Here is a 20832-nt window from a genome sequence, read left to right on the forward strand (position 1 = left end):
GCCATTGAAAAGCCACCCACATATGGCTGGTGTGGTAGGTAGAGACCTATCCATGATCCCCCACTAAAAGTGATGTGGTGCTGTCTGTGAAGCCTGGAGCTGATGACTGCGAGTGCTGACCGAAGCAAAGTAGGCAAACAAATCTTGAAGTCCTGAGTGAAGTGCAGCCTGCCAAGTGCATGCATTATATATGTTGTTGTGAAACATGTTGGCGTGTTTTCCCTCTAATGTGGGCAGATGATCCAGTGGTGGGAGATGAGTCCGGTGGGCTGGCCTTATAAGGATTTACTGATGTATTGCAATGAGGTTCCTGAAGTCTGATGCTGGGGAACGTGATCCACCATCAGCAGGTGGAGCAGACGATCGCAAACTGGTTTCACAACGTCATGAAACTGATTTTTGGCTTTCTTGCCATATTGTCTGCTCACACCACCAAACATACCCGACACCAGCGGGCATGGAAAATCCCGGCCTCTCTCTTTAATCGCCTGACCTGTATAAATGTATATGTTGTGGATTAAAATGTTCTTTGTAAACAGGAAATTTAAAATTCTAAAGGGGGAGAAAATGTAATGAATGAAGGTATAACCTTTCCTACTGCCTATTAGGCATCACGTGGTTGTTCTTGACGAATGAGCCCTAAGCGTGGGTAATCCAAGGGGGAGTGGAGCTTTGTAGCCGTGGACCTGGTTTGAGCATGTAGCTTCTAAAAGAGCTCTGTAATAAAGTTAGCTGTTTCAAGTAGAAACGTGTCTAGTAAGTCAAGTCATTGCAGAAGAACACCTGAACGTCTCACAGCAAGAAATGTGAGAGATCAATTAATTCCGCTGATATGTTCATTTTCATGCCCTGAGAACTTACACAGAGTCCATCTACATTAATAGTCCTTCGTACCTCCTTCATTACTCCCTTTATCCAGTGTTAAACCATTCAGATAATTTCTATATCAATGCCCTACAGACAATGCAGATTGAGAAACTGCTATGAAACCACACAGCATACCAAAGGTCCTGGGAGGATGCAGATGGAACTGAGCCTTTTGTTTACTTCCTGTATAATGGCTTTCTGGGAAATGGATGCTTCCTCCTTGTCCTGAGTTTCTCCACCACAGGGAGGCATCAAAAATGACCTTCTACTCATTGTAGTAATCTGGATGTGCTCAAGAGTGCAGAAATGAAAAATGCAACCATGGGTTGCAAACTTGCTTTTTAAATAGGGGTTGGGAGTTTTGTCAAAGATTGTGAGCTCTAAATGGGCAGGGTGTCCAATATCTGACACAATCGGGAGGACAACCAGTCACTCGATGATAACGAGGCCTGGGAGTTAAAATGTTCAGGATCTAACCTCATCAACAACATGGGAGTTTCCTGTCTAATTAAGTTAAAATTGGTCCTCTGTTATATCATTCTGCCACTTATGAAATCATGGAGGATCATGTGGGAAGCATGAGATATTACCAATGGAGCAAGTAATTTAGAAAAGGATTCTTTGTTTGCTATCCCAAGCATGCCATGAATTTTATCTGGATATCAACAAATTAAAACACCTCGAGGACATAGAGAGTGATGGCTCACTTGGGGCAGTATTCTGAAATATTAATGATAAAAATAACAACAGTAAAAAGCTTAAAAGAACCCAAAAATCGAACAGGTACTCTTACCTTGCCACGTTGTTTAACGTATACTGCTTTGGCCCTCATCAATTCCTGGAACCTACAGACATATTACTGTACACAACATTTAGCCTGGCCACATGCATGGTGCACTGTCATCTTGTAGTGCAAGTGCCAAATCTTCCCCACATCTAGTTCATGCAACAGTGCATCCACTTCACCAACCATCTAATAGGGAAAATCTAGTAAAGAGCATATTGTAACCGGGGCTGAATCTTGTTGAGGCGTCAGGGGTTTCATCTGCTGACGGTAGATCTGGGGAGAGAACTGTGTTGCCTCTTTTCGAGAAGGCCCACCACTGGCCACAGCACTGTCTGATTGGTTGCCATTCAGCAGGCCTTACCCTGGAATCAAGACCCTGGAGGTGGAAGTCTCTAAGAGCTGTTGGCCAATTATAGGCCGGCAGCTCTTGTGCTCAGCAACACCAGAGGGAATGTGGTGGCTGATGATGTAAAACGACTACCGGAATCCCAAAATCGCTGAGTGACCCAGGGCACAGCTAAGTACTGTGTGTGGTTGGGGATTTCGTGTGATGGATGCCGTGGGGACAAGGGTGTATAGGGGTCAGCAGCAAGGACAGAGGGAATGACTCTTAGCAGCCATTTTGTTTCCAATTCAAGTCCCTCGATCAGGCATTTGAATGCTTTTGATTCAGGCAACCCCCCCACCCCCAACTTGGAGGTGACAAGCTGGCTGCACAGTTTTGCCTGTCGTGCATGTCAACAGGCCCGCCTATCAATAGGTTAATATCAGAGGTGGCAGGATGAGGCCCTGTGATCGTTAATTGGCCACTTAAAGGCCTCAATAGGCGGCGGGACAGGTAGGTTAACCAGGGACCTTTCTAGCAGAGATAGGAAGGCAGCCGGGTTCCAGTATACCACCATCCTGTCTAATTAAATGCCCTTCCCACATCTAAGTTCGCCACCAGGGAGAGCAGAAGATTCCATCCTAGATTGCTAACTCTTGTCATGTGATAAAACTCATTGAATGCTGGCATTATTGGAATATTATGGCAGGAAAAAAAAAAAATCTCCCTGTGCTGTGTTTCATCTGTGCCAAGCGGAAGTGTGATCAGCTCCCAGGCCGTTGTCAATGTCATTCTGAATTACCAGCTAGAACTCGTGTAAGTGTGACTTTTTATCCCCTCTGGCGTTCCCTCTGTGAAGAAATGTCTGTCGTGTACTCAACTACTTTCCACAGAAAGACAATTAAGACCTGAAATTCTGCAGTGTATGGGATTACAGGCATAACTTGCACCCAGCCATTGTGTAGTGTCAATGAGCCAGTCAGCAGGAGAAGTTTTGTTTAAACTTTCTCTTGAGTAAAAACCAACATTCTAGAATTTTAGAAAATGCTGGAAAAACTCAGCAGGTCTAGCAGCATCTGTGGAAAGAGAAACAGAGTTAACATTTTGAGTCTGTGTGTCATATGGACTCGAAACGTTAACTCTGTTTCTCTCTTCACAGATGCTGCCAGACCTGCTGAGTTTTTCCAGCATTTCTTGTTTTTGTTTCAGATTTCCAGCATCCGCAGTATTTTGCTTTTATTCTATAATTCTAGAATTATAGTTTTATTCTATGGATGGCAGAGACTTTCAGAAGCATCATTTTACATTGATCAATATAAATAAATTTGAGTAAATCCTTTTACCATGGCCATTTAATGTATGCACACAGAAAGAGGTTATGGAGCAGCATGGCCTGCTGTTTCTGATTTAAAGATGTTTGGGGCTAAAATATTTTTCAAAAATTGGAATAGCACAAAGCATATAACACATTAAAGTAAGTATTTGGTGTTTTATTCTATAGGTATATATAGCATAATGTGCTCCTTAAAAATAAAATACCAGATTTTAGAATTCAATTTTAAGGATTTTTGTTTTCAGGCCTGGGCGTGGGTCAGCTCTTGCTCTTTAGGTCTGATGTGGGTTAATGACATAAGGAGATCCATCAGAGAAGAAAATATGTGAAAATAATGACAGGGGACAAGAAGATTTTTAAAGTTTTTTTTTAAAAAGCTTGAGGCAGCTGCTCTTTTTGTCCATCAGCAGTGCTAGGATACAATTTGGTTGTTTTACACCAACAGGCCGTCAATGATAGAGTTTTGGTTATACAGATTAATTGGTATGTAAAAGGCAGTTAGAAAACAAATCCAATGGAAGGGGTTTAGATATGAGTAGTTTGTTAATTGTCAGTTGAATGGTTAGAATACCACATATTTGTTATTCCACATTATGCATATTGAGCTGTTACTTTGGATGTTTATTTTCTTACTATTCTACACTGAGGAGAGCTATGTGCTGAATGAAAGACGAAGGCTGCCACAGAATCATATGGCAGGTGCTTAAGTGTTTTAAATCTAGTGTCCTTTGCCACTAAATGTGGGCACTAAATGTTAATCGGGTTGACGTTTCGAGTCCTCATGACCCTTCAGCAGAATTGCTGCAAAACGTCAACTCTTTTCTTCTCCGCCGATGCTGCCAGACCTGCTGAGTTTTTCCAGGTAATTCTGTTTTTGTTTTGGATTTCCAGCATCCGCAGTTTTTTGTTTTTATAACTAAATGTTAATTTTCACACTAAATGTTTTGAGCTATATTTCAAATAAAACATACTAGGGTAGTTTTTATGATTTGGGTATAGATGGCGATCCGGGCCAAAATTACACCCACAGTTCGTATAGTTTTGAGAAGTGCGTTTCTTTCTGAGAACTGTGAGAAACATTTTCCTCAAGATGTGGCCAGTTTTCTGGGTGGAGTCTGTTTCTGGTGCAATATTTTTTAAACTAGTTAAAACTTGATTTGGTCTGGATGTAATTTGTGCTTGAATTTCCTCCATCTTTTCACTAGTTTGGTCAATTTTAAGCATATTGCACTGGGGGGACAAAACAGCACAGCCTAGTGAAAACTCCAGGCCTATATCTTATAAATCAGTATTTAACAGGAGACTTAAAAATCTGTGCTGTTTGTAATAAAAGCAAACTGGAAAGAACACTTAGAATTCCATTCTGTCTGGAGCAATAAGCTTGCTGACAAACATTGTGTATGACATTGGCTTTTTTCACGGAGTAAAAAGAAATCTAAATGATCATTTTTGTCTAATGAAAATATGAAGCACAAAGGAAGACAAAATAACAGGAACTGATTCCAGGAGTGTTCACATACAGATCAGTTAGCAAGTACATGGTCAAGAAAATATGACAATACAGACAGGGATATTAAGTCAAATTTATTGAAAACTCAGTTATTCTTGTAAATAAAGTGCCAGCTCATTCCAGAACATTGAAATAAGTTAAAAGGTTGCAGGACTTCCATATTATTTTACAATGCTAAATTAGTTAACCATCTGATTTAATAGGACAAATTAGCTTTGATTGGCTTGTGTGGAATATAAGCACCAGCATTGACCTAGTGGACTAATTGGTCTGTTTCTGTACTTTCATTGCTATGAGTTACTTCTCTTGAGAAACAAATAGTTGTATAATGTTTTAGTATCTATGAAGTTTTCATTGTTATGCATTTTTTAAAAGATACCATTTTGATTTAATTAGATGAAGAAACATTGAAAAACCATTGGCAATTACAAGCAATCTTACTTTGTTTCCACAGGATGTGTGACTGCCTACTGCAGAACTTCCTCATCACAATCCACCACTGCTCACAAGCTCAAACCATTTGGGGTTCAGCTTATAAAATGTATCTTTTGGCAATGCAGCTCCTACCATGTTGTGCGTCCGGCTACTGTTGGACCATCTTACCCTGTACCCAAGGTACACTGTCATTGACTTACAGTATCATTCTTTCAACAAGACTCCCTGCTGATTTTTGTGATTACCTGTAAGAGAGGTTAAGGTGAAATGGGAGCTGTGACAAATTAAGCAGAAATAATGAAGAAGACTCAATAGGTAATTGTGGATAAGGTCAAGAAAGAGTACAGAGCCCAGATATTAGGCAGGAGTAGTGAAGTTTATATAATTTAATGGTTTTAAAGACAAGCACATGGTGGAGTACAAAAGTGAATCAAAATTTACTCATTATTAAATTTCATTCAGATGCATGTTAATGTTAAGATGAATGAAATACACAATTTAAGCAGTTATTGGGTAAAAAATAAGTATATCTTTGCTACATTAGGCTGTTACTGGCGATGTTTATTATACAGAGCATAATTATATACACACCTTTGTGGTTCAATAAGCTCTTAAAACTAAGATTTTATATAAACCATATTACAAAAGAATAATTCTATCAAAGCTGTGTTGTAACTACTTTTTAAAATATTTAGTTGTATTTCTATGAATTTTGCATATTTCTTTAGTTCTTATTATGTTTACAGTAAGCAGTATCCACATTTAGGAAAGGCCCTGTCTTCAGTAAAACTTGGGCCTTTGTGCCAGAAAGCCAAAGCATGCTTTCATGTTTAGGTATTTGCACTCTATAGATTAAACTGACGATGAATTATTCATTTCACTGAAAGGAAATGTAAATTTGGAGAAGGCTGTGTGCTTCATCAAAATTAATAAAGGTTGCATCATTTTTTTTTTAGTTGGTAAATAAGCTGTTCCTTTTAAACAAAGCTCAGTAATTTCAGCCCTGAGTTTACAACATTAGAGTTGTTCGATCAGGGGCTACAAAACAGCAAACTGTTATTTGTGTTAGCCCTTTGAATTAACAGTGTTCCTAAGAACTTAGAAGTTGGCAATGTTAAGTTCAAAAGGGTATTTGAAGAAATATTGCAGCAGCCTTGGGGTTTGTCTGATGACTCAGGAAGGGTCGACACTGTAACACTCAGGGCAAACTGCCATGAAGCAGGAGTCTCTTTTTGAGAAAATGATCCCATTGTCACGCTCCAGTTTTCTCATCTTCATTTTCAATCTTTTTTTCAAGCACATAAAGAAGCCAGACTATGTGACGACAGGCATTATACCAGACTGGGGAGACCACATCGAAATTAAAGATGAAGATCAGATTCAGGGTCTTCGACAAGCCTGTCAGCTGGCTCGCCAGATCCTCCTCTTGGCTGGAAAGAATTTAAAGGTAATGTTTATTGTTGAAAACTGAAAAGAATCATTTTAACAATTTTGCCTGTGTCTTCATGCCTCTTTCTCTATCACTATTTTAATTATGGCAGTTAGATATTTTGATTTAACAAACTTGTTCTAATGTTTTAACGCTTCTTTTAATTTGCAGTTAAATTATTTTGAAAGGTTTCAAGTTACAAAACAAGTACAGACTTCACTAAGAATGGAATAGTATATCAGTAGTTTCTAGATGAACATCAAATGTTAACTATAATAAATCAAATGTTAACCACCTTCATTTCTCTTACAGATATTTGATTATAAATGCAAGAATACATTTTTTAAAAGTTTTGTAAAGAACGTTGGCGCCTGTTCCTATTTTTTTCTTTGAAATGATAAATAGATGTTGCCAAATCAGAACTCATGTACATTTTTAAGCTTTTACTACCCCAATAATTACTTAGGCATAAATCAAACCTAAGTGGAAAATCAAATGATGGCATATTACACCATACAACACACACCTTCAGTCTTATTATTTTGTTCAGATACTGTGTTCGAATCACTACTTTTAAGTAGAAATTAATTTGGTTTTTCAAATATCAATAATATAAAAACTATCTTCACCTGATTGTTTAACTAAAGATTTTCAGGTAGACTGAATGAAAGTCACAACTTTAGGGGGAAAAATACTTACACCAAACCATACAAGCAGCATAGCTAAAATTGTAAATTCAGCATTCTGATTAAGTATATCTGGTTTCACAATACTGTGGTCTAGTTTGAGTTTTAGTATCAATTCCATAGTGATATAATTAATGTGTTTTAATACTTTATAATGTCATAATAACTGTCATTATACCACATATAATAATGAAGCTTGGATTCTTTAATTTTGATTGGTTCTACATAATTTCATACTGAAGCCAACATTAGTTTGCAGGTCCAAATTTCTACAGAACTGAGAAGGATAAGATATTGAGTTTATTACTGTAATAAGTAAGGCCTGCTGTATGTGGTATCCTCCTTTAAAGTAGTCCACTTATGATAAAACCTACTTAACAGGGCAAAGAGAAGCTGTGGCTTAAACAGTTTTAGTATTTCTCCTGGCTTTGTGAGCTAATTCAAGGCGCATTTAGAATATAGAACATTGATAGTAGCATTGCCTCCATTGCATTATTTTTATTTTTTAGGCTGGCATGACAACTGAGCAGTTGGATTACATTGTGCATCACGAAACAATCAGAAATAATGCATACCCATCGCCACTGGGTTATGGAGGTTTTCCAAAGTCTGTTTGTACCTCTGTGAACAATGTGGTATGTCATGGCATACCTGACAGGTATAGTTTATGGTAATTTGTCCATTTGATTAATCTTATACTTCTATTTCTGAAAGCACTTAAGATCTAAATATTATATTCCCCATCTTTATTAACTTTAAAACCATCGACATATAAATTGACCTTTGAAGCCTCAAAACATCCCTCCAAAAATGGGAATCGGCTTCTACAGCGAGTGTAAAAGTGAACCGCCAGCATGGGTGTGGGTGATTGCTATCTTGAGATGTCATCGGCATCCGATGCAAAGAGCAGGCGTGTCTTAAACTCCCACACATCTTTGCAACACAGCCAATAGCACCTGTTTGATGCTTTGTGCCCAGTTATAAGTTATTGGTAAGTAAAACATGTATTTGTAGAATGAAAAATTGGGGATGACAACGAATGCGAATGTCATGACTGAAAAGGAGGATCAACTTACACCAAGTATATACAAAAGCATGATTTTTGGGGCTGGAAAAGTGGGGTCTCCTTATATGTCAGATTGACTTATACACAGCAAATTATGGTATTTCATTTTGTTACTGGAAAGGGAAATATGTAAATAGTGAAAATCAGAAATAAAAAGAAAAATTGCAGGAAATATATCACAGATATGCCAGCATCTGTAAAGAGAAAAAGTAAGTTATTAGTATGTATGGAGACTTTTTATTCTTTATGACATGGCAGCTTTAACATGAAAAGTATTTTGTTACCATCCAAATGTTTGAGTGAAAATTCTCCACTTAAACATTAACCATTCGTTTGTCTTTTCAGGTGCTACTGCACCTGTTGTATGCATTCAGTGGCTTCTGGGATTTTTTTTCTTTACTTATTTACATTTTCTTCATCTCTCTCACCTCAATAATAGTTCATTTTGTCTGAGTAGGAGGTCGTGTGACTCAATCTCCCTGTCTCTGAACCTGAAGCTCCAGGTTCAATTCCCGCTCCAGGACTTGTTGGCTATTGACTGAGCGTCAATGATGCAGTTCAGCAGGTTGATAATTAGCCTGATAATCCTTCCAATTCTCCCTTTTGGGAATAGTGGAGAGAAGTGTGTGAAGATATGAAACAAACAAACTTTATGTAAGTGAACCATAGTCTTTAGTGGGAAAGTGATGTGCCATGAGGATGGATGTGTTGGGTGACCAGTAGCAGGTTTGTGGGGGGTGGCATGGGGTGGGGCAGATAGTAACAGGAAATCATGTGATGAAACCTCCAAGAATGTTTTCAACCAGAGTTGGCAACTCTCCCTTTCCCTGGAGATCACATTCTTTCAGTCTGGTGACAGTATATATTATGAATACAAGATATTGCAGTTGTGTGACACTGGATGAGCAAAGGATCTTTTCCTGTTTATCATTGTTCATATATTTCACTGTGACCTCCTGTGGTTTTCCATGAATTGGCGAGCAGTGTAGAATTGCTTAGAAATCCCCAGCTATACTGTAGGGTTATTTCCTAAAATAAATGACTTCTCTATTGGCCTGTCTGAAACTGATTAAATCTGTTCACATTTATTGATGACTAGGTAAAATATTCCAGAAACCTGGCAGGAATAATGATCTGAAGCATATCAAGACAACATTAGCATGAAAATATTTTGTTACTGCCCAAATGTTCTAATTGTAATTCTTCAAATAAAGTTTGCTTTCCTGGCAGAATTTAAATCTTCCTCATGCATATGTCATAGCTGTGGTCATAAAATAAATTGTGAATTTTGTCCTCTACCACTGTCTATTCATTGCTGATATGAACTGTGAACCTCAATTGTAAGGGCAACAGACTGATAGTGGTTGCTGATTTTTAGCTTCTAATTTTTTCAGTTTTGGAAGCTTTATATGATTTTAATATATGTAAATTGGATGTTCAGTGGATTCATCAGGGCTATGTTCAGCTTGAGAGGAGGAAACACATAATTATAATTTTACTCAATTCTCAGTGTTTTGTCACCAGCAGCATAGAATATAATATAAACTTATTGATAGTTTCTACTGTGTCAGAAATGTATTGTAATAATCTGAAAGGGACTCTGAATAATCAGGAAGATCAATGTTTGTGAAGGATTGCTTAACTTTCTATTAACTCCTTTCATTTCATTCATTCTTTACCCAAAACACAATGCTCTAAAGCACAGAAAAGATGTTTATGTTTAATATTTCAACTCGGTGCTTTTTTCTTCAGTGCTATTATTTTCTTAAAGCTTACTGTTAAATATCTCTATGTTTTTGCAGTATTTGCACGAATGATGTATTCGGGCTACTTTTCGGAACTGGAAGTCCTAATACAAATAATATGTATAGCCATGCCGTGGAAAAAATGTTGCTTTAATGAAGTAACAAAATAAAGTCAGAGTTTGTGTTTCTGTATCACGTGGTGTTCCTATAATTTAATGTAATTATTAGTTGTAAATTGCTAGGCTATTCTGATCTACTACCATTAATCTGTCTATTATGCTGATTTTCAAGAAACTTACTCTTATAGTTTCTTAATATTTATCTTTCTAGTCGACCCCTTCAGAATGGAGACATTATCAATATTGATGTCACAGTGAGTATTTCATTTGAAACTAATGAGACTTTGATCGGGGCATTTTGATCCCCAGCAGCAACAGGAAAAACTCTGGATTGAGAATGCGAAATGTACAGATGGGCGTGTAATTCACTTCTGGTCAAAAAAGAACAGCTGCTTCCCTGCCTCTTCCTTTTTGTTTATTCCTGTTTGAACCAGGTTTGCTTAGAATTTTGGGGATGAAGTTAGATACACTAAGATCAATGCAAGGCAGAGTGATATGTCATCTCAATCCTGCTACATGTCGTCCCCTTGAGAAGGTGCAATTGTTATTGATCCACTGTGTAGTTAATGCAGAGCACTGCAGTGTTGGGAGGCTTCTTTGGATGAATGTGAGAGATGAGCTAATGTGCAGAAGCCTGGCATTTTTCCCTTCACTCTGCGGAGTTTGATCTTCCTGTTCCTGCTGATTCTGAGTGGGGTCTGTGATTATCATACTCTGTCATTATAGGCTTCAGTGACAGCCATAGCTTGTATGTGTCAGTCTCCTAGGACAGTAATACTGTTGCTACCAATATCTTTCACGTTTATTAAAACCTGATTGAGGTATCCTGCTCCAAGTGTAATGCAATTGTAATTATTTGTAGGTTGGACTCAAACATAAACAAAAAAGTTCCAATTTTCTTAACTTGACCTTGTTGCATTTGTCTTCAGGTTAGACTAAACACTTAGATGAAAGTATTAATGTTATATAACTTCATCTTACCTTTTTCATTTTCAGCATGTTGTAAAATTAATTTTTAAAATTCCAAGAAAATATGAATCCAGTTGTTTTGCATCCAGCTAATGTATCTACGCTACCGAAAATTAATTGATTCCCTTTGTTTCACAATTATTTATCATTTACTGTTACAGATATAAACACCTAGGATAGAAGCATCTTGGGTTAAATTATCTGAAGTAAAAAACAATGTAAAAAAATCAAGACGCGATACAAAGTGTAATAAATAGTTCTATAAGGCATGTATGTATAGAAAATAATTTGACACCTGTGCTACTTTTATCATTTCTCATTCAGTGAAACAAGAAAAAGCTTTGTATATTTCTTTAAATCGTTGAGAACTGATCATGAAAGCATAATTGGATCCTCCATGAATTGGTGGGAGGAAAGAGTAGTGGGCAATGTGTAGAGATGAGGAATAACATAGCTGATTTTCTCTCTCTACTAAATCCGACTATGTCAATCTTTGGTGCTTTCTTCCTTCTTGAAAGTTATTATTTTGAGCCATGTTTAAATCCATCATTGTGTTTCTGAATCCTTAAATGTTAATTTAAAATAAATTACTAATAGAAGCTTATTTTTGCTCAAAATTAATTTTTGGTTGAAAGGTGTATTTCAATGGATACCATGGTGACACCTCTGAAACATTCTTGGTTGGAAATGTGGATAAACCTGGGCAAAAGCTGGTGGAGGTTGCCAGAAGATGCAGAAATGAAGCAATTGCTGTTTGTAGGCCAGGAGCACCACTGAATGTAATTGGAAATACAATCAGGTAAGTCTTGTACTGACAGGCCTGGGGGAAATCTAATGGGACAGAGGTTATTGGTGGTGTGGAATAAAGTTGATAACATGTTTTATGACACGAGGTCATCATTTCAGTCTGATAGGAGTATTTGAACTGCCAGACAATAATGTTATTCCCTGAGCAAGGAAGATTACCTAAAGTGACTCAGTCTGTATAGCAAGAGTAGGAGGTATATAAGGTACCTTGCACTTACCTGCTGTTTAGTTTTCAGTGCTTGTGTGTATATTTTTGTGCTTCTCCACTTTACACCAAAAAATCTTTGAAAAATCATCTGGGTATTGTGTAAAGTCGAATAAAACGTATAAAATATATAATTTCTGAATATTATATTCTTACCACTTAATGAAGAGCAGCTACAGCTACAGACATAAAATTTAAAAAAAAATATCAAAATAGGAAATCATTTAAAACAAAATCATTTAGAATTGTTTCATTAGTCTGATCTTTAATCCCAAAACACTAGAAAATTTACAGCAGCATCAGTTACATTAATTTGATTTTCATTTGTTCCAATAACAGTATGATTGAGAATTTCATGTTGTTACAGATGAATGTCTTATATGAGTTTTGGTAGCATACAGTGGGTGTATGTTATTACAGTTATTAAAATTTAATCTGCCACAGCATCTGCTAGATCAAACCACTCTGTGAGAAAGAAATTTAGCCTATATAAAACTATCCTCTGATAGAACAGAAATTAAATGCAAATACAGCTTTATTTTATAGATTGGAAGAGTTAAAAGATAAAGCTACTTGTGTCTTAGAGCTCCCAGGGTTTAATGCATCTGCTGGTGGTGTTCTTACATTATATCTAACAAAATTTGTTCAGTGATAAAGGAAAAGAAAGCTCCAGAATTCTTATTCAAGCATTCTATCGAGCTCTGCATTCATGACTGTGTCTAAAGGGCATGTCAGTCTTTTGATTCACTTTGAGAGGTAATTATCCTTTTCCTGTCACAGAACAACAAATGATAGCTAACTGAGGCACATTTGCAGTAGTTGCATTCATCAATTGCTTAAAAAAAATTGAATTTAATTGTGTAACACAGCTGCATGTCAGCTTTTATCACATCTCTGTTGTACTGTGTCTGGTTCTCTTTCCCTCTGTATATCTATTTTCTTGTTCCATCTTGTTTTTCTCTCTACACCCCCTCTCCCCCTCCTTACCTCTTCATCCCCCCTCTCCCTACTTTCCTGTTAAAGTAATTTTCCTTTGTGAGTCTCATTCTTGATCAAGTAAGGGTCTATGAATGGGCTAAATTATCACAATTACTCATATAATTGAACCTCCTTTGTACCAAGTGCAACTCCAGTAGCCTTTTATCCATCATGAAACTGCTTTCATTATATGGTTTTTCATATTCTCCGACACCATGCACACATAGAAGCAGGCGTGTAGATGAGATGTAGGGGGGGGACATTGCAGATCAGCAAGGTCACAGTGGGAGTAATTAGCTGTGCTATGGAAAGAGCATCCAGCCTTTTCTGCAGTAGATGTACAATCCATGGCTTTCAGTCACAAAGAACTTACTAACAAATGGAGCTCCCGCCCATTGCTTTAAAAAAAAAGATTTGTATCAACACTACAATTTTCCATCATTAAGACTAATAATGGAGAGCTCGGTATGCATCAAGGGAAACAAAAAAAAAAACTCACATTCAAGTGGCTGCTGGGTGCCGACCTCCCTTCCCTTTTTGTCTACAAGTTAACTCTTTACCATAAACCAGCATATACCACATTCAGATATCCTCAAACTGCAGTTGGCACCTTCTCTATTTCAAGTCGCTTGCTTTGAAAGTGTGTTAATTTTCTATTCAGAAAAACGCATTTGGTCTCAGTTGATTGTGAAATGTGCCCTAGTTTTTTTTAAGTAACAAATAATGAGATAGCTTTTGCTTATACTGGGTGGCTGTTTTTGTTTTTGTCTTTGGCTTCTTGCAATAAATTATGGTATTGATTTATTCAATAAGAAAAAAGGCAACAAAATGAAAAAAAATACTGCCTACTGTATTTCTAACAATTGGAATAGCTAGTTATTATCTATACCTTCACAGTTAGTTGTTTTTGTTCTGGTATATACTGTTGTAAAAATTTTACAAAATTATTATCACACTTATTTTTAACTAAATTTGACCAAGATAGTAATCTCAAGGGCAAGGAAAATGTAAGCACTTTTTAAAATTGTTGTTTCAGAATCCAAATATATTTTATAAAGCCATTGCACAATTGAGGATACATTAATTTAAAAAGTTTATGAGGACATTGTATATTTAGATTACTTATTATTGAATATTTAACAAAAACATAATTTTTCACTGCAACCTAATGCTTTCCCACTATGTTACTCTGTGACATCATCTATGAAGGCATAATTTCTTCCAAACCATTGTGAAGCTATAGCCTTTTCTTGCACCAAACCCCACAACCCCCAGACTGGCCTAACCAGTGAGCTCCATTATGGCAGGTCACCACTAAGATTTTTAAAAATAATTGAAGTTTTATAAATACATCAGAAATGTTTTTTATAGTTTTAGCACAGTCTCTGTTCAACTGAGGAAATGGAGTAAAACCCTGGGGAGAAATGGAACATAGCATATTATTGAGAGTAGAAGTAGATTTGCTGAAGATTGGCACACAATGGTAGCTAAGTCAGGGGTCGAAGGAGTCAGCTAGGTAATGAGGCAGACTTTAAAATACCCTACTGGGCCTTAAGAGAAATAAGGACTTATCTGTTTTGTGCCATGAATATGAACAAACATTTGATGGCACTGCCCCTGTTTTTCTGTGTTTAAGCCTCGAATATGACAGCCAGGAAGCACAAGCCTATTATGAGCCGGAAATGTGCCACCCACCATATTGGTACAAACAAAAAAAAAAGTGTCCAGAGGCCATGCCTAAAACACTTTCTTTATATATGCAAAGTAGGAGCGTTAGGCCTGTTTGAGGTTCCCTCTGCATGATTTGGATTACCCTGAGGCAGCCAGCACTGGTGCCGGCTTTGTTCAAGGAAACCAGGTCCACATGTGACGTAACAGGCGGTCCTTAAAGGGACTGCTGTGGGCTGCTGACTAAAAGGAAAGAATTTAAAGTATACGTATCTGAAAATGGAACCAAGAGAAGCGGCAGTACGCTCCATATTCAAACTATGTGGACACCTGGTGGCTGCCAGCTGCTGCTCATCTCCGCTGACTGTGATCTCAGCTCTCCATTGTCTCCTAGTCTCACCACTGCCACATCACTGCCCCCCCCACCCTCCAATCCCCCCATCCATCTCCCCCTCCAACTCCTAATATCTCTTGGAGCCCTGGGTGGAGTCTTGGAGGGTGAAAATTGACATTCAATGCCTGTGCCACTTTTTTCCAAATGGCTCAAATAATATTTTTTGTAGGCTCCTTAACATGGATTCCCAACAATCTGTCCCACCTCTGCTCTATTTAATCAAGGAGGATTTGCAGGTCCAACTCATTAAAGTTGTGTATTTTATCCTTATGCCTCTGCATGTTTCTCATGCCCCTTCTGCTAGCTGCTCTTCTGGGAAACACGCTTGAAAAGTGGCAATAATACTCATGAGGCAGCCAGTCCAACTATCTGACTGACCTAAGTAAGTCAAACACTTTACTACTTACCTACTGCTCCATCAGCAATCTTCAACCAGAATTTATTTTCTTAAATGCTGAATTACAATTTCTAAGCACACCAGTATATTCTCAATTTAATGTGTCCTCTATGCAAATGTACTGGGGCACAGAGGTCAGTCAGCCATCAATGGATGTAACTCATCCCACATTGGTGCAAGTGCCGTGTATTGCCACTTACATTTGTTTCCAAATTGTCATATAGTGTTATTTTACATTGTAATTGTGTGCCCCTCTTAAGACTACATAAGCCTAAAATGAGTTCATATAGAGATTAGGTAAGACACTGCAAACATTTTATCCTGGATTTTCCACCTTGGGACTGATCCCACCTTACTATTTTCTGTTGGTATTTACAGTGGAGAGGAAAAGTACTTGCCCGTTTTAGGATGGACATATTTAAATGCAGGGTAGTGACTGTATACAAATTATTTCCTTCTACTTGTTCATGTAAAACAGATATCCAAGGTTGCCAAGTGGCCATGAATTTAATTAGACTAGCAGGTATTTTGTAAGAATTTACAGAAAACCCATTCCATACTTAATGTTGGTAATTTTTGTTATATTGTGTTTTTATTGCTGTTGCAGCTCTGTTCTTTATAAGGCAGGGCTTTTTATCTCCTCTCTTCTAAACATCCCCGCTGCTTCTAACTCTCCCCACTGCAGAATGCATTCCCACAAAAATTTCTCTACCTTTTTTAAAGATAAAGGAAAAGCAGTGAAGCAATGCCAGATCATACAGACTGTACATGACACCTAGGTGCCAGTACTCCGACACCAGAACATATGGTGAGGTTCTCCTACCCCCAGTTGTTCCAGAAGCAGTACTTGCAGAAGTTGCACTTTACAAGGGACATGATCAGTGAATTTTGCCACATGCTGCAATTAGAGAAAGACCCCGAGACAGGCAGTCAGCAGCGCCTAGAGGAATGGTGAGAGGAGGATCCAGGACCCCGCGACAGGCAGTCAGCAGCGCCTAGAGGAGTGGCGATAGGAGGATCCAGGACCCCAAGACAGGCAGTCAGCAGCGCCTAGAGGAGTGGTGAGAGGAGGATCCAGGACACCGAGACAGGCAGTCAGCAGCGCCTAGGGGAGTGGCGAGAGGAAGATCCAGGACCCCGAGACAGGCAGTCAGCAGCACCTAGAGGAGTGGCGATAGGAGGATCCAGGACCCCAAGACAGGCAGTCAGTCCAGTCCAATCTGTGGCTCCAGACCGAACTGAGCACGTTCTGAGAAAAATCAAGCGTGACATCACAGTAAAACAGATAGTTGATTGGTTGGTGAATATTGTTCTTGTTTATCTTTCATAACTTGGTTGAGTATTTTAATAATTGGAAGGTTTTACTAGTAGCAGAAGGTTTACTAATAGTAGTGAATATTTCCTATTTACCTTTTCTGGAGAATTTCAACCTGGATAAGTAGAACATTTATTGAAATAATAAGAACATAAGCACAGGCAGGATTAGAGACATCAATTTAAATTAGTCAGTAAAATTAATTAATTAAACATTATAAAGATGGCAGGGCAGGTGTGGCGTGGCTGCAGGATGTGGGAGTTCATGGACACCAGTGTGTTCCAAGGCAAATACATCTGCAGTAAGTGCTTGTGGCTGGAGGAACTTCGGCTCAGAGTAATTGAGCTGGAGGCTGAGCTGCAGACACTGCAATGCATCAGGGAGGGAAAAAGTTCCCTGGACACTTTCTGTTCCAGGCAGCGGTCATACTCCTTCGGAAGGGATGTCTGAATTGGTCCACGGTCAGAGACAGGAGGGTTTGACTGCGAGTGAGGCACGTAGCGAGCAAGGCAGGCAGGCAAGGGGATCAAGAAGGTAGAAGTGGAGGAGCCTCAGCCTTTGCAATTGTCCAACAGGTTCAAGGTTTTTGCAGCCTGTATGAACAAAATTGGGGGCCGCAGGGTGGATGAGCAAACTGACCATATTACGGTAGAGAGGGCTTTAAACTAAATAGTGAGGGTGAGGGATCGTGTGAGGGAAGATGTGATAAATTAAAGGGAGAAGAGAGGGCAAGAGAGCAAGGTAACATTAAGGGAAATGATAATCAGAATGTGGCATGAAGGGACAGAATATACAAACTTAAGAGTGCGCCAACAGATAAGGCGAGTGGTTGTGAAAATAACAGAAAGAGAGAATTAAAGGCACTCTATCTGAATGTATGCAGCATTCGCAATAAAGTAGATGAATTGATGGCACGAATAGAAGCGATCTAATTGCCATTACAGAGACATGGCTGCAGGGTGACCAAGATTGGGAACTGATATTCAAGGGTAATCGACATTTAGGAAGGATAGGCAAAATAGAAAAGGAGGAGGGGTAGCACTGTTCATATAGGATGAGATCTGTATGTTAATGAGAGAGGATCTTAGATCGGAAGATCAAGATGTAGAATCAGTTTGGGTGGAGCTAAGAAACAGCAAAGGGCAGCAAACACTGGTAGGAGTTGTTTATAGGCCACCAAACAGTGGTGGTAATGTAGGGCATGATATAAATCTGAAAATTAGAAGTGCAGGTAACAAGGGTAATACAGTAATCATGGGGGACTTCAATCTACATATATTGGATAAACCCAATTAGCACAAATGCTGTGGAGGGAGAATTCCTGGAATGTATACAAGATGGTTTTCTAGAGCAGCCTATATCAATGATTTGGATGTGGGAACCAAATGTAATATTTCTAAATTTGCTGCTGACACAAAACTTTAGGAATGTGAATTGTGAGGAGGATGCTGAAAGGCTTCAAGGGGATTTAGACAGGCTAAGTGAGTGGGCAAGAACATGGCAGATGGAATATAATGTGGAAAAATGTGAAGTTATCCACTTTGGTAGGAAAAACAGAAATGCAGATTATTTCTTAAATGGTGTGATATTGGGAAATGTTGATGTCCAAAGGGACCTGGATGCCCTTGTACACAAGTCTCTAAAAGCTACCACACAGTTGCAACAAGAAATTAGAAGAGCAAATGGTATGTTGGCTTTTATTGCAAGAGGATTTGAGAACAGGAGCAAAGAATTGTTGCTGCATTTGCACCTGGAGTATTGTGTGCAGCTTTAGTTTCCTCACCTAAGGAAAGATATACTTGCCATAGAGGGAGTGCAATGAATGTTCAAGACTGATTCCTGGGATGGCGGAATTGTCCTATGAGGAGAGATTGGGCTTGTATTCTTTAGAGCTTAGAAGAATGAGAGGTGATAATGAGATATACAAAGTTCTTACAGGGCTTGATAGTACAGATGTTGGAAAAATGTTTCCCCTGGCCGTGGTGCAAGTTGGCTGAGGTAGATTGGGGAACTACATTACGAGGTATGATGGTAGACAGGCAATGGCTGGCAATTAAAGAATTAACACATGGTTTGCAACAAATTTGCATTCCTTTAAGACACAAAAAACCAGCAAGAAAAGTGCCAAAAGTTGCCAACAAGAGAAGTTAAAGATTCTAATAGATCAAAGGAAGAGGCATATAAAGTTGCCAAAAGAAGTAGTAACCCTGAGGAATAGGAGCATTTTAGAATTCAACAAAGGAGATCTAAGAAATTGATAAAGAAAGAGAAAATAGAATATGAAATTAGACTAGCAAGGAACATAAAAATGGACTGTAAAAGCTTCCATAGGAATGTAAAAAGGAAAAGGTTTAGTAAAGACATATGTTGAACCATTTAGAGAATGGAGAATTTCTAACAGGTAATAAGCAAATAGCAGAGAAACTAAACAAACACTTTGGGCGGAACTCTCCCATCTGGGACTAAGTCCTGTGGCGGGGATGGGGAGTGAATTCAGCTGCGGAGGTTGATGGGAATTCCTGCCTTTTCTTTTGCTCCCGGCGACATTAATTATGCATCTGGCGGTTTTGCACCATCTTCGTGGCATGACGGGCTGGATGGTGCTTGCTCTGCCGTCATATCTGGGACCATATTTAAACAGTGCCCAGACATCCACACAGTCAATTTGCAAACTGAGATGTCTGGAAGGGGATCTGCAGTTCCAGCTCCAAAGTTCAGTGATGCCTCCCTGCGCGTCCTTCTGGACCATATAGAGGTGCAAAAGCAGATGCTGTACCGGCCAGATGGGAGGAAGAGGCCAATGCTGCATGGGCTCAGGTGGCTAATGCCGTCAGTCTCCAGGGGACGCACAAGAGGTCAGCCATACAGTGTCGGAAAAGGTTGAATGACCTTATTTGCTCCGCCAGGGTAAGTCTTGTTAAATTGCTGCTAAAACCACAAAGGCTCCAATATGTCAGGTTGCAAGGGCCAGTGGCAATGGCATGTCCTGCCTCACAGCCCCACTGCAGTGCATCCACTCTGTGGTGGAATGATCACTGTGCCTCCCTCACCCTTCAGCAGACATGGAGCACTGCATAGGAGGAGGTTGGGGGGAGGGGCTTAGGCACAGAGGGAAGCAGCAACCTCTGCAAATCACATACTTGTCTGAGCCTTCCCTTTGCATGTTATGGAGGGAGGTGGTCCCCAACCCTTCTGCACAATTAACACCAGCGATGACCTGCCACACACAAGTGGGCTATCTTTCGAGTGGAGGTATGATTAATGAGCCAAATTTCAATAGTCCATTCCATGCAACAGGCAACCCCTCTGAAATATGTCCTCTTCTTGGAGCAGGAGAAACTCTGTCACAATTGCAGGAAGTGTGAGAATGTGGGAGCTGGGTGCCCATTTTTGAGGCCTCTGACAGAATTCAAGGAGAGGGCATCTGAGCTTGCAGGAGTCGAGCGGGACCATTCCATTGGCGATGGGGAGCTTGGACTTGGGCATCTACCTAGTAAAAATTCATCCATTCTATACAAACCTGTGGGTCAAATGTGCCTCCATGCGGAAGGCAGCTAAGCTATCACTTGCACTCTCCTCTCTCGTATACAGGTGTTTCCAGGAAGAGACCAAAGCCCGAGGAGGAGGAGGTTGCCCTGTCAGGTCTCACCAGCAGTCCTAGCCCTGAGATGAGCCAGGAGAGAACAGAAGAAGAGAGCTCCACACCTTTAGAGGTAACACAGCAGTCATTTGTACCCTCCAACAGCTCAGAAACACACACCTCGGTAGGTATTAGTGCTAGCTTTGGAATGTTCTCA

The 20832-nt window shown here is 39.2% G+C and overlaps 1 protein-coding gene across 2 annotated transcripts in view; it reads left to right on the plus strand.

Moving 5' to 3' along the window:
* metap1d (methionyl aminopeptidase type 1D (mitochondrial)) overlaps positions 1–20832 on the plus strand; it is a 180581-nt gene that overhangs the window by 79791 nt on the left and 79958 nt on the right. For both annotated transcript variants that reach the window (XM_041200717.1, XM_041200718.1), the window contains exons 2-6: positions 5277–5437; positions 6555–6704; positions 7882–8030; positions 10514–10556; positions 11907–12070. In XM_041200717.1, the coding sequence (XP_041056651.1) occupies positions 5277–5437; positions 6555–6704; positions 7882–8030; positions 10514–10556; positions 11907–12070 (667 nt within the window). The remainder of the gene's footprint in view (positions 1–5276; positions 5438–6554; positions 6705–7881; positions 8031–10513; positions 10557–11906; positions 12071–20832) is intronic.

The sequence above is a fragment of the Carcharodon carcharias genome, chromosome 12 (assembly GCF_017639515.1).
Source record: "Carcharodon carcharias isolate sCarCar2 chromosome 12, sCarCar2.pri, whole genome shotgun sequence".
Taxonomy (NCBI): Eukaryota; Metazoa; Chordata; class Chondrichthyes; order Lamniformes; family Lamnidae; genus Carcharodon; species Carcharodon carcharias.